The sequence below is a fragment of the Nicotiana tabacum genome, chromosome 13, assembly GCF_000715075.1.
Source record: "Nicotiana tabacum cultivar K326 chromosome 13, ASM71507v2, whole genome shotgun sequence".
In the NCBI taxonomy this organism is placed as follows: domain Eukaryota; kingdom Viridiplantae; phylum Streptophyta; class Magnoliopsida; order Solanales; family Solanaceae; genus Nicotiana; species Nicotiana tabacum.
In genome coordinates, this window is record NC_134092.1 from 95,462,221 (window position 1) to 95,476,954 (window position 14,734).

At 35.9% G+C, this 14,734-nt stretch overlaps 1 protein-coding gene across 3 annotated transcripts; it reads right to left on the bottom strand.

The window, feature by feature from the left end:
• Positions 1–562: 562 nt before the first annotated feature.
• Positions 563–8,699, bottom strand: LOC107783857 (protein PHR1-LIKE 1). 3 transcript variants are annotated; one of them, XM_075228196.1, is made up of 10 exons: positions 8,411–8,542; positions 7,317–7,456; positions 6,269–6,875; positions 4,031–4,781; positions 3,249–3,423; positions 3,094–3,170; positions 2,967–3,006; positions 2,562–2,619; positions 1,969–2,038; positions 563–1,049 (listed from the first exon to the last, which is right to left on the bottom strand). In XM_075228196.1, exons 4-10 carry the CDS (start codon positions 4,646–4,648, stop codon positions 693–695), a joined length of 1,395 nt encoding a protein of 464 aa, XP_075084297.1. In that variant the 5' UTR covers positions 4,649–4,781; positions 6,269–6,875; positions 7,317–7,456; positions 8,411–8,542; the 3' UTR covers positions 563–692. The 3 variants fall into 3 exon arrangements, with proteins under 3 accessions (XP_075084297.1, XP_016460372.1, XP_016460371.1); XM_016604886.2 differs by lacking the exon at positions 7,317–7,456 and having other exon boundaries at positions 8,411–8,545; XM_016604885.2 differs by lacking the exons at positions 6,269–6,875; positions 7,317–7,456 and having other exon boundaries at positions 8,411–8,699.
• Positions 8,700–14,734: the final 6,035 nt, after the last annotated feature.

The following is a 14,734-nucleotide window of genomic DNA, read 5'->3' on the forward strand; positions in this document are numbered from 1 at the left end:
TGTTTTCTAGATGAAATGAAAATCGAATTCATGTAACAGCAAAGAAAGATTTCCTATTCTTTAACCGGAAAGAAATGTGGTCATAAAAGAGGGATTAACTAGAACAAAATTGATTATTCTTCCATATTCTGGACATTAGCTTCATGGGAGAATATGTAAGAATTAAATCTTGGTTTAAAAAGCTATGTATGGATGATATAATTTGCATAAACAACAATTCTTGAACAGCAAACAACCAGGTCATATACTCGATTCGTCAAGGTCTCCTTGATTCGTCCTCTGTATCGTACTATATATCTTATATCTCATGTATATAATGGCTCTAATTTTGTCTAAAAAATCACTTGTATGTAAAACAAAGTACAGCAACTTGATGAAATATGAAATTCTTACTAAACATGGTCTAATTTCTACTCTTTTAGCCCTAGAGTTCCATTTTTATGAGTACTATTTTGCAAAGACTAATGATATTTCATGTAGCTTGAATTACTGTGAATCGAAACGATAACTTTAATAGTTATTGAAAGTGGTTGCAGGCAAACAACTAATTGGAAATGCAAAAAGGTAGAAAGACTGGTTGGTTTATAATCCAGAAATCTTTTTTTTACAAGTCTGTCAACAACATTGACACCACAATTCACATTACAGCTATTCTTGCTACAAAGTTACAATTACAAAGAGTCTGTCAAGGCTCATGAAGGTGACATTTCCTCCGATTTTGCACCTTCTGCTGGAAGGGAACTTAAGTCTCTAACGTCCGTGTCATGACTCTCACATGCTTTCCTTTTGGGCGACTTTCGTTCATTGTTCTTGGTAAGATCCTCTAGAGATCTTGAAGCATCACTTGAACCAACGCTGACATGATCCTGCTCGGGGGCGTCTGATTTATCATCAGGAAGGGAATGATTTATTTCTGTGGATGGTGAAGGAGGTTCCTCTGATTTTGATGATGATACATTTAGTTCTTTCCCCATGTTTTTCGTCTTCTCAAACATCATCTGAAGGTATTTCCCCTGTTCTTCAATCCGCAGCTGTAACTTTCTTTGGATCTGAGGAAAGATGTATCTTATTAGAATGATGAATTAACCCACCAAATGTGAAATGTATATCTTGTTACAACCATGGATATTAAAGATAAACCAGTAATCAAGGTTTCTGATCATTATAGAATAAATTAAAAAGTACAATGGCCTATAAAAGGGTACTTTTCCCTCGAGGAAAGTGGTAAGGTTTAAGAAGGAAACGTCAATCTAACTCTAAACCAAACAGAGCATTTTATCAAAGAGATAATCCATATTTTAATAAGGTTAATCAAGCACCCGACCGTTGAATTATATCCAAGCTTATAATCCATATATTATCTAATTCCAATATTATGTAGAGCCCGTTTGGGTCAGCTGATTAAAAGTAGTTGATAAGCATCATGTGTTGAAAAACACATTTAGGTGATGAAAATGATTTGATAAATAAGCAGTTACATGACTGGATAAAAGTACTGAAACAGATAATAAACAGTTAATGTGTTTGGTAAAAATTTGCTGATAAGCACTTTTTCTATTAAAATGACTGATCGTTTAAGTTATTTACAAAAAGTATAGATTTAAAAGTATTTTTACATAAAATGATGAATGACAAAAATACAACATTGAGATAATCAGAAATTATGTTTTAGAAAGAGAATTTCGGAGATTACAAAAAACAGAAGGGATAAAATCATAAAAGGCTTGGCCAAACCAAAAGTGCTCATAAGCTGTACCAACTTACGTATTTTGACTGATTTTAGGTTATAAGCACTTTTGATGTTAATCAAACGCGTATAAGCCAAAAAGTGCCTAGAAGCTAGTTTAACTAGCTTATTAGCTTAGTCAAACAACCTCTGCCCCTCTCCTCATGTTCAGGAGACTTGTCTTCTCAATTGACAAGAAAATCAGGTGCAATAAAAGCAAGAAAGAATAGATGCACGAATACCTCAAGTTGTTCATGAAGCTGTTTCTGCACTTCCATCTGCATTTTCAATGCTTCTGTTATCCCCATAGTCCTGTAATCAGATTCCACATTAAGATTTAACAATTAGTTGCAAATTTCAACAGAAAAAAGAAAGTGCTCTCTCCAAGGAATTTTGGAATTTGCAAGCTGAATGAGATTTGAAATAAACTGCTCTGACGAAGTCTTCCCATCATCCTATGTTACACAAATTAGTCCTTATATTTGTGTTGAATGACAGGGGCATGCACAAACTTCCCATATAAAATACCAAAGTTGTAAAAGATACCTTCACCTGTATTCTTGGACTTAATTCTTCTTACAAACAATTTGTAAACATTATAATATTACTCCTCAGCTTCATGACTAGTCAGTAGTCATACTAAGTCAACTAAATATGGATAAAGGGATAAACGTCTGTGCAGCTAAAATGGCATGTCTTAACAAAGATATTCACTACAAATGACATAGAGGAAATTCTTGTGTATAACATCATGCTTCTCGCACAAAAGTAAGCAGTTATCCAAGATCGGTGATGAATTAGTAATATGTTGCAATATAATTAGAGAAATACTTACGTTTTTAAGTCCAGAGATGGCATCTCCGTGACGATAGTTGGCTTCTTTTCTGAAATTCCTGTAATGAGCAGAGGACAGTCCATTCCTCGATTTCAATATTAATGTCTCAGGAACAATGAAAAATATCTATTCAGCATCAGCAAAGGTAGCTAAGTCACTCCAATATTAATTAACATTCACGTATTTTATTGACTCAAGGAGAAGGAAAGATAGGCAGGAAATACTAGCACAATAAATATATTTACAAAGAAATATCTTGTAGAATGACATGAGGCCGTAGCTGAAGTATGTAATTCGTTCTCAACGCCCAAGGAAAGAAATTTCGAGAAAATCATTAAAATATGGTGCAACCTAATGCCTGAGCTATTTTAAAGTTTATCAAGTAATCAACGAGGCAACTTCTACCTTCAGAGGGATCTGGTTTGTATCTGGCAGTCCTATATTTCTGAAATTGAAACAAATGTATAAAGTGAATAATTAATCACCTGATATTGCAACAGGAGAACAGTCAGTGAAGAAGTTTAATTTATACCTGCAAGTGGCTTTTAACATGATAGATGGTTAAGCTTTCCACATTCATGAGCTTCAAGACACCCTTCGGAGTAGCTTCTGCAAAGTAAGATTGTGAGTAAGATATAGTAAAGTCATCCGACCTTAAAAAATCTTAAAAATGAAGAGGCTACACACTTTCGCTGCCACCAAGCTTATTGACAGCTTCTACAAAAACTTCGTGAAGCTCTGGGGTCCACCGCATTCGAGGCTTAGATGTGGAAGATGATGGGCTACCAACTGGGCAGCTTTGCCCCGATGAAGCAGGAGCAGGAGGAGGAAGTTGCGGCTGTTTCGCAGGGATCTCAAACAGCTGACATGAGCATTAGAAACTTATGTTAACTAAGAACATGAAGAAAAAAAAAACTAATATCGTCAAATCCAAAATGATTCCTAGAATAATGCACTTGGAAGGAAACACTAGACGAGCTTAAAGAAAGTGAAATGCACATTTTTCTTGCTTTCGCGTCTAAACCATATTCTGTTTAACAATAATTCAGCATTTCACATTACAAAGGAAGTTTAAATTTAACAGCAAAGGTTATGTTGGTGAGGCCAAAATCCATGAATTTTTTTTCACCTTTGTGCCTTGTTGAAAGTGAATGTCAAAACAGCTTGTACAGAATTTAACAAAACAAATAAAACAGGGAAATCAAATGGAGAAAGAGCACATATGACAAGATTAAGAATGTAGCGCAACGAAAAATATGGAGTACTTACTTAGAACTATACATTGATGTATTCTACCCTTTTTAACAAAGATATATCGATGTATTCTACTTCTCGCAGCTTGGCGTAAACCGGATGATATTCTGGAGTTAAATAAGCTATTAGAATTTATTAGCTCTCTCCTTTTAGTTTCCCTTCCTTTCTCTTCCTTTCCCTGGATTCCTAAAATACGTAAAGCATAATGAACAAACCTTAGGTTCTGGATCTGGAAAATTGACATCTACTAGGATATCACTCCAGCTTGAACCGAGAGTGTCATCATCGTTAATTAGCTGATCAGCCCAGTCCTGCCAATCAGATCTCTTAACACCATCATCGGATGTCATGACGCTGGCAAGGCTTTCCACTTGGCCATTTTGAACAGGAACATTTGTAGGAAAAGCAAGAAACTCATGAAATGAATTCTGTTTGTGGTTCCCCAAGGGGTCGGTATTCAACGAGGTAGAATGTACACTTGAGTGTGAAGCTTGGCTGGGTGACATAGAAGCCCCACTTGAGATAAATGGATAGTAACGTGGCCGAGTTTCTTGAGGAGAGGAAGGTAAAAAGTGAAAATCTCTGTGGGGTCCAGAAGTGGATGACAATAGGTGCCCAACTGTTCCACTCTTTGACGTCGATGAAATTGCCCGTGGAGAAATGAAGCTTGCAGTTAGCTCCTTCTCTGAGATGACATGAAGAGAATCTGGCAATTTGGGAAATCTCTCCTCCAATTTGGGCAAACTGGGTAAAGACGTAGGCGTAGCTCCAGAGACACCCATGCTACTGTGCTGTGCTTCACTAGATCTTGGCATATATAATGCAGGCCGCATGTTGATTTTTGTCCATAAATAGAACGAACGGAACTGACTTTATATTAATACAACAGTTTCCCAAATTCCTCTGCTGCCCAAACATAAAACGATTTTAAAAATGATGGCTCTCAAGCCTCTACACCCTGTGCATCTGTGGTAAGAAATAACTAAGTTCACATCAATAAAATTGGAGCGGAGCTGCATATGTGCTAGATAAAATTGAGAACCAACAGCTTTAAATTTTCTATGTGCAATCCATATATATATTTGACACAGTTCGACTTTTGAGACAAACTTCGAGATTGCAATGATATGTCTGATCAATCTACCAAATCAATCAACAATACTATTTCAAAATATTTTGTCTGTAATCATTATGTTGAGCAGCATATTTCATGTAGTTTCTAATCTTTCACGCAGAACTTCACTTTGAGAATTTAGTCAACTTGATTCCAGAAAGGAAATAGTATCAAAGAGGTTAAATGAAAGTAATAAAACTTTACCAGTTAGAGAAGTTGAAATGCTCATCATCAGTGGAGGATAAAAAACCATATTAAAAATTTTCAGGTGTTTTAAACAAACCTCAGCATTTGACTTCACTTGACCAAAAAGATTTGGCATTAAGGCCTTGTACTATAATGACACAACACTTTAAAAGCAGCAAGAACTTCTAAGGTTATCATGGAAAGCATAAGGATTTTAGACGTTACATTAGAAAAGATGCCTTAGCAATGGATATTATACAACATGAATTTTTTATGACTAATCCTCATAAAGCATGAAGAAGATACACATCAAATGAAGATACAAGAAACAAAGTCTCCAAGGGCATCACAATGATGTGGAATAAAATTAGATTTGAAGCACCGTGGTGAAAAAGTCAATCATCTACCCAACCAGCAAAATTAAACGAAGAAGAATCACTATGCAACATCGCAACATTAAAATCCTTCAGAAATAATAGGATCTACTAGAACATTTTTACTATGAAATGAGCATGCAATTCAAAGAAAGTAAATGTCTCACAGATAATGATAAATTTACACACAATCTTCAAGCTATCATCATATGCATCCAACAAAATCAAATCTATAGAAACTAGTAAAATGCAATATATACCAGAGCAAGGTTAGAGCCTAATTCTATTGTTTCCCATTACTGTTTACTGCAGGGAATTTGCCACTAAATTTTAGTTCCTCTGAGGCTCATGCTTTTTCCATTGATTCACTAACTGAATATAATTTAAAAACCTCCCACTTTGCTGACTATTTCAGTGCTAATTCAGAACCATACAAGCCTTAAAATCAGCAATTCTGATACCAATTCTGAGATACAGAAACGCAAACTTGTCTGACATCAGTCTGACCTGCGAGCAGTAGTTATTTTCGCAATAACTCTGTGAGCAGTATTTGTAAGCACAAAACTGACATGATGTAACATATGATGGTTCAAAGGCCTCTGACCTTCGAAAACACCCAAAACTTATGCCAAAAAATTATGCATTGGAAAAGTATCTAAGAATATCTTTGGTGATATATTAATTGTATTTATTAATGTTGCACCAAAAATTACTTGCAAGTATCAAATTTGCACCAAAAATTAGCCGATCATCAATGCAAGAGGGTAATTCACGCTTACATCATAAATACAATATAAGCAAAAGAAAACAATTAGCATGCCATTGAACTTTCAACCCCCTCAAAAGTTCTTCTATGTCTTTCTGTTCATATGCCAAATAACACTAAAGGCTGCAGTTTTCCATAAACTCTTCCTGCTACCTCCCAGCCTTTGTTTCCACCAACTATTCATCATCTTTCCATTATTCTGGGATGGACCAACTCGACATTAAAAGTATACCAATGCACGTGACTCCGAAGTGAAGCTATAATGTAGCAAAAGGTGGTCAGTGTCCTTTCCCCGTTGCTTGCAGAAGCAACAGCATCTGATGGTTATATATCTTCTTATTCATAAGTTGTCTGCCACTGGAATAGCATCCCACAGACCTACAGTGCAATCCACATAAAATTTGCCACCTTTACTTGTGCTCTAAATTTCCATAATGATCTCCATGCGAGTCTTGATTCACTTTCAATGAACAAATGACTGTAAAATGACCTGACCATCAAGCATTTTGTCGATGATCTTTCCTCATCAATTTATCGTCCTTCCCTAATTGTTTGTGACTATATAGCCAATGCTTCCATCTATTGCATTCTTGTTACCCAGAAGATTATAGAGACTATAGCTGCATTTACATAGAATATTGTCATGCTCAAGAAGATTATCTAGACTTACTATGTTAACCTAGTCTGCTCCCTTCAATTCTATAAAATGATAAAACTTACATAATGCCAACTTTACATCCAAGTAGCTATTGGGATCTTGATTGAACACAAAAACATAACATTCTATCAAGAGGTGTGTTCTTGTCTGTCGCTGGTGTGTTCAGTTAGACCATAAGACATTTAGCTTCATTAAACCATGTTGGGCATACAGTGGTTTCCTATGATCTACGTGTAGTGGGGCTATATTCTCTTTCATGCATCCCTTGACTGTTCTCCAGCAATATTGAAGATTTGAAGTGCTATGTTTCATTGATTTGTTTGTAGAGTGGGATGAATACTGCCTTCAATTTCTACTGTTCTGCTAAAGAGCTTGACATACAATATTGTGATAAAATATTTACCTGACAATGATAAGCCACATTCTTTACCCGATAACATGAATTTGTGCCTATTATGATTTTGACATCCGAATGGAAGATCTTTTGATAATTAAGAGAGCAGCTTTGACATACACAACACTAGGAAGCTTGATGCAGAATGACTGTAGGTATATGGCAAACTGACCATGAGCAGCAGCAGAATAGAAAATTGCTACTGACTTGTATGTAAAATAGTGAAACATAAAGCAATGGAGAAGGTCTGAAGTCAAAGAATTCAAAGTAAATGTTGCTTCAAGGATCACATAGAAAAAATTCCTTAAGTTGCATTAAGCACCAATAAAGAAACCAATACATTTTCAGATCAAAGTAGCACACCAATAAAGAATCTTCTCTCGTTTTTAAAGAACATTACATGAATAGACTCCTACTTAGGAACAAACCAATTCTTGAATCTTAAGACAAGCAAGGTAGCTGAGACGACTCTAATATCAACAGCTGCAAAACACAAGTATAGAAGTACAACCAAAATGCCAAGCAAGACATCCAGTGACCAACCCAAAAATTCAATGGCCACAACTCAACCATAGCCAACTCCACCTTCCAATTTCATTTCATTAATTACACCCACCCATCACACAAAAGATACCACTTCCTCTTCCAACAAAACACTACAGTTCCAATGAAGTAGGGCCCACACACCAATTATAACAACAATCTCCTAAACAAAAAGGGTAGCACAGTGTGCTAAGCTCCCGTTATGTGCGGGGTCCGGAAAAGACCGGATCACAAGGTCTATCAAGGGTCTATTGTACGCAGTATTATACAACATTTATGCAAGCTCCTAAACAAAAAGCAAAAATAAAAAATAAAAGAAAAGTAGGAACCACAGAATTGTTCTACTAGAGTTTCCAAAATGAAGAAAGCAATTAAATCAAATCTTCAAAAACAAAAAAAAGATTAAGAAAACAAAAAGGAGCAACATTTCATAGAATTAGCAACAACACAGTTCAAACATAGCAGATTACTCAAACAAGCACAAGGTAAATCCAATAAAATAGCTCAAGAATCAAAGAGGGAGGGTAAAGCAAGAATTCCACATGGGATAAGAAGTGAACCTTAAGAAGCTGAAGAATCTGAGTAACAAACTCTGTTGGCTGTCGAATCCAAAGCTGGCAGATGAAGAGAGAGAGAGAGGCAAAAAAAGAAGGGATCTTTGGGCTAAAAAATATGTGGGCATGTGGGATTCTTCCCAAATTAGTTTCTTGACTTTATTATATCCAATAAAAAGTTTTTTAGAGTGATTGATTTGGGCAATGATTATTGGCCTAGTAGCTCCTACTTTTGATTTTGTCTTGTCCCTTTCCGACTCTTTACCCTTTTGTTGGGGCGTCCAATAATTTGCGTGTGGCAAATTGTATATGTAAGCAAATTGTGTACTTGTTCATTTTATTGCCCCACTTGGTTTTATCAACGGTCGAAAACTGATGAAGTTATAGTAGAGCTCCATAATTTGGTAAATATCAATTAGTGTATCGAAATCGAAAATTTTGTTATTTGGTATTCGATATTAAAAAATATTGATATTAGGTATGATATTTGGTATTTTAAAATGAAATACTGAAGTACTGATATCATATCGAAATATATATTATATTACACAATATACATATTATTAATTATAACATAAATATAAAAATTTAAAATTTTTCTTTCCTTTATTCTCTAAGTTCATCAATTAACTCCAAGCAAGTAATAAAACATTTCTAATGATCAAATTTATTCTTTTATGTACAGTTTTCTCAAGATTGATATTTGCTAGTTTTGGACAAAACTTTTGTCAATAAATATTTTTAGTTTTGTACTTTTGAGTACTTTAGTTTAGAATATTACAGTCTATGACTCTATGCACTAGTTAGTATTCAAACCGAATAAACCGAAATTACCAAACCTTATAAATCAAAATCGAAAGGAGAAAAATCGAACCATACCGAATTTAATTAGGTACGATATTGGTATTGCATTTTAAGAAACCAAATATCAAAAATACCGAACCAAAATATTTAAATACCGTACCGTACCGACCGACGAACATCACTGCATTATTGTTTTGGTGAGTTATTGAGAGTTGTGAATAATATATTGGTTGTTTGATGTGTCACTCTTGTCTTGTGAGGCCCCAATTAAAGCGGCCATTATTATACCATCCCCGTTCTATTTTAGGTTACTATTTTTCTTTCAAGATGATATTTTTTTATATTTAAAAATAATTTAAACTTAAATATAAATTAAATTATTGACACCCAAAAAGTTTGGGATTTTGTTTTTAGAGGATAGGCTGTGCATGTTGGAAAAAGTTTTTGAGCAGAAGTAGTGAAATTAGTAAATATAGGTTTGTTATAATCCCGACTGAGGCGTTAACGGTTCTCCACTTGGTAGCTCTAACTAAATAGCTTTTGAAACTAAGTTTTTTTTTTCTTTTTGAAATTAACTGTTTGATGTATCAATTATTGACCTTGATATCTTAGTAAATTTGAATTATTTGGTTTAAATTCGAGTTACTTTATAACATGTTTTATATCCGCAGAACTAGTTCATGTATTCATTGATTGTATCACTATATATACTTTTGAATGAAACTGACATCTAGGTTAGTGATATCGGTGGACATAACTCAATAAGTAGACACTGTATTAGGGGGGACGAACCTAGCTTATAAATTACGGTTTCATATAGCATATATATATATATATATATATATATATATATATATATATATATATATATATATATAAATTATTATACAACAAAATTTGATTAAGAACTCAATTATTATCGTATATTAACTTGAGATCGTTATTGAATCACAGTAACTTCAAATTTTGGATCCACTGCTTTAACCCATGATATAAGTTCACATCGTTTTGTTTCAGGTATCTATCAAAATTATTAATAGAACTGTAAAACCGTTCCCTACGAAGCACCATGAATGATTGATGAAAATTAACTTTTATTAAGTCGTTTACTGTTACATGTCTTGTTTGGCGCTAAAAATAAGGAAATAGGAATTACTGTAACGAGCGAATTCAAAATTTAAGTTCTATAAGTTTAATTTTTAAAGTTTTTGATACTAAACTCATTATATTATTAAAATGATGAGTTTATATCAATTATTTTTTGTAATTTTTGTGAAGTTTTACACATAAATTTATATAAAGCTCGAAAGTATTGGAATAAGATGCATGCTCTTGTTCTCGGTGGGTTTTAGGTTATGCTCGCTAAGATAACGAAGGAATGATATTTTCATACTTTCAACTCCTAGGATACCTTTAAAAAGGTGAGTGTAAACTGTGTATTCAATCTTTAGCTAATTTAGATGCTCCTGAGGTAGGACAATGCATTAACAATTAAAGGAGTGGAAAAAAAAATATCGACTTCTTATTGAATACTACGAAACTTGAACTGATTTACTTGACGGAGCTACCTACATTTATGTAGTACAAATTACTCCCGTATAATTGTCTCAACTTTATCTTTTTTTCCCACCTCCTCTTTCTCTCTTAGCATAGTAATTTTGTAAAGGTAATTATTATTATTATTATTATTATTATTATTATTATTATTGACCAAACAGGTATTTTTGTTGCATCGGAGTCTTTCGTAAACTAACTAATATTTAACCAAAGAAATTTCACTTTGGACTATAGTTATCTCAGCACCGATCAAAAATCCCAATGAAATCCATTCTTGTTATACATTTGTTTCATGATCAACATTCAACTCTCTTTTGTAAATTCATAGTGTTGAATCAATTAAAGGACCGAAGTTATATCACCAAGACTCAAATTTTTACATATTATATATAAATGTAACTATTATAATCTGCATGATGAAGGATTTTTCCCATATTGGCCACTACCAGTTGCTCCAAGTATAATTTAAGGCAATCAACTTGAACATGTATAATATACCCGATTTGAGACACAATCCATCTTTAATTTGGTTGTAAATATACTTTTATACATAAACTATCAAGACTAGTTTAGATGTCTCTTTACAGTAATTGTGACGGAAAAAACACACATAAGAAATATATATTTTTTCAACTCTCGCAAACTGAATTTTATATATCTCCCAGACATAATAACGTGCCATGAATCCTCATTTCGATAAGGGCACAGAGAAACAAGAATACCTATACTTTACTGCATTAGAAGCTTGCTATCCATGCCCTGAAAATTAAGGAGATACTTGGTAACATGCAAGTAAGGATTTATCTCACTTATATCTAACTTACAAAAATAAAATGATTTTCGAATTTGATCATTTCTTTAAATTGAGTTCGTGCATGGATTAGTTGTACTGCTTTTTTTAACGAGTCATCCCTGTGACTAAGATTTTGGGCGCGATTACTTAATTTGGGACACTTTGCAAAAGCGTTAGTGAAGGAACATATATACTTTCATTTGAGAATTGTTTGAAAAGGACTTATATTCCTTTCCCTTTTTCTGTTGACATGGAAACTTAATTCATTTATATTGTAATTAAGTTAAGATAATAAAGATGTTGTTAGAAATCTGTATTCGAAAATATATTCAAAACCAATAGCAATGGAAAAAATCAGAAATGTAGAAGAACAGAAAATGAAACTGAGCCCACTGAATTCACAGTGTTTTCTTAAGAAACTTAATCCCCTCCTAGTACCCGAGGTTTAAGATTATTTCCTCCCAGGATAGAACGGATAACCTCACTGGTGTAGCAGTACTTCAAACCCCAGTGATCAACGAACTCAAAGAGCAGTAGTAAATCACATTTACTGCTTTCTTTTCTGTTAAAACAATGCAGTAAGAATAAGGAGAAATTAGAATTTTCGTTAAGAAAAATCTGAAGGGGAGTTAATGTATTTATAGCCAAAAAATGTTAGGTTATACTGAAGAGTTACTACTCTTCAGGTAAGGTTGTAACTCAACATGGCTATTTTATAAAACGGCCATTTATGCAAACCGCCAAATTTAATTTATAACGGGAAAATGAAAATGGAGGACAATTGAATTACTGTTACAGTAACGGTCTAATTTGGATTAATTAATACTGCATTAATATTAACAAATAAATTTGGTCCAAAAGATTAATCAATCAATCATTTGACCAAAGCCGAAACCGAAGCCGAGCGAGCGACGACGACAATGGCACAAGGCTTGCCTTCTTCTCAACTCTTTAAGAGCTAGAAGAAGAGCAATTGTATATATTGTTTACCCGAAAAATGAATAAAGTTGAATTTATACGTAGTTCTATGGGTATGTGCTATAACTTGACACAAATCGTAAGAGTAAATAGAAATATCGAATATTGACTGTAGAAGATGAAAAATAAGCAAAGTTGAAAAGAGGATGATTTATGGATTAAGCAAGATGAATCAATCTATGAAGCTAAAAAGGATAATTCTTCAATATTCGAGGGGATGCCTTTTATCCTCGACCACCTTATCAGATTGTACAGCCCCCGCCTCTATCAAGGTGGGATAATAAAACTCCAGCACCGGACTAACAAAGTGCACTTCTCGAGCATAGACGAGGACAAGGACCGGGGCTGGATGGGCAGGTTCGTTCGAGTGAAGACCTCTGATCTGATCCCGGGCGAGCAAATGCTATTCCCTGAGGAGTGGAACATGAAGTGTAAGTATATTTCGATTGTTAGCTCTTATTACTTTGCTCTGTTGTCTCTTTCTCACCGATATCTTTTTTTTCGTAATATAGCAGTTGTTTGGATACCCGGTGCTATTCCCGACCTTAAGAGCTGGGTACAAGCCCTGGCTTCGACCCCTGTATACGCCGAGCGCTCGTGGCGTGATTTGTCAAACGGCCAATGGGAGGCCAAAAATCATGGTAAGCCTTTTTCTCATGCCTTTGTTAATTCGAACAGAATATTTTCTATATATTTAACCAATTATTTTGTGTGTAGGCTTGCGCAAAAATGCGGTTATGAGGCCCTCGTCCGGTGAGGAAGAGACTTTGGCCTCGGTTTCGAAACCGACGAAGGACAATAAGAGAAAACGGGCCTCCACTTCCAAGGATCCAGAACCCAAGACAAGGACAGCTTGTAAGCCGAGGAGGAAAATTATCCCTCTGACCGAAGAATCTGTTCGGCGTCTGAGGGACGAAGATGAAGAAGAAGAATAAGTTGATGGGTCCGTACTTGTGGCCCGAGTGAAGAAAACCATCGATGCCCCAAAGGCAGCTGGATCGATGGTGGTTTATGAAGCTCCGCCTCGAGCTGAGGGGATATCGAAGAAAGTTTCGGGCAGAGTCCCCGAATCATCAGAGATCAAGGATGCTTCCCACCGAAGTCAACAAACGATGGGTATATCTGAAGGGGCCAGCCCTGAAGCTCTTCGAACTGAGGAGAACGCCCCAAGCGAGTCGCTTGGGGAAATAGTAATCGGAGACTCGCCCACTCTTCCTGCTTTTTTCGAAGGGGCGATTCGGGAAGCCCAAGCTTTGGGGGCCCTCGAGGTAGACCGGTCTCATTAAGGGGAGGACCCCTTTCATGATTTGATTACTGGTGTCGAGGATGTTGCTGGCCCTAGTGATGTGTCGGGCCTTTTCTGTGAAGTGTAACAAGCTCTGAATCGGGTAAGCTCTAACTCCCTTCGTTGATACCATTTTTATGTTTGCTATTCTTTTCTAACTTCTTTTCTTCTTTCTTCGTAGGCCGCAACGGTTCATCGAGAAGCATATTCTCGGTCTCGAGCTGAGCTGCGTCGGTACGAGGCTGACCTCCGATGGGTTACGGAGGAGAGAAACGCCCTTAGACTCCTCTTTGGACAAAGGGAAGAAGAAATCAAGGACCTCTGAGCTGAATTGGCCAAAGCTCAACAAGACCATACCGACCTGACCGAGCAGGTAATGGTAATCTTAAAAATCCATGGGCTTGATTCTAGAACGGTGGCTAATTTTTCGATCTCACAGCTGCGGCAGAAGCTTGAGGTGATTGGGAAGCTTCGTGAGGAGGTCGATATGATAAGGGCGGAGACCTTAGGATGGAAAGATGGCATGGACCGTCTTGCCGCAGAAAAAGAAACTGCTCGAGCCCAATTATCAACGGTCGAAAACCAACTTCAAAGCATGAAGGAGAAGAGCTCGGTTCAAGCAAGAAAAATAGAGGAGCTCGAGGCTCGGTTGTCCTCTGAACTTGCCAAGGCCAAATCTGACACCGAAAAAGCAAAGGCCAATACAGATGCATTCGTGGCCGTCTATCGGACCGATGCTGAAGCTGCTCAGGTACAAGCAAGAGAGGAAGTCGAGACCGTTAAAACTCGAGCACATTGGGTTTCTGAACTTTACAAATGCCAATCTCGGAGGGTGGCCCTCGAGGAGATCCATGCTCGAGGGTTCGATCTCATCGAAGAGATAAAAAAGGCTAAAGAGCTCGAAGCCGATGCT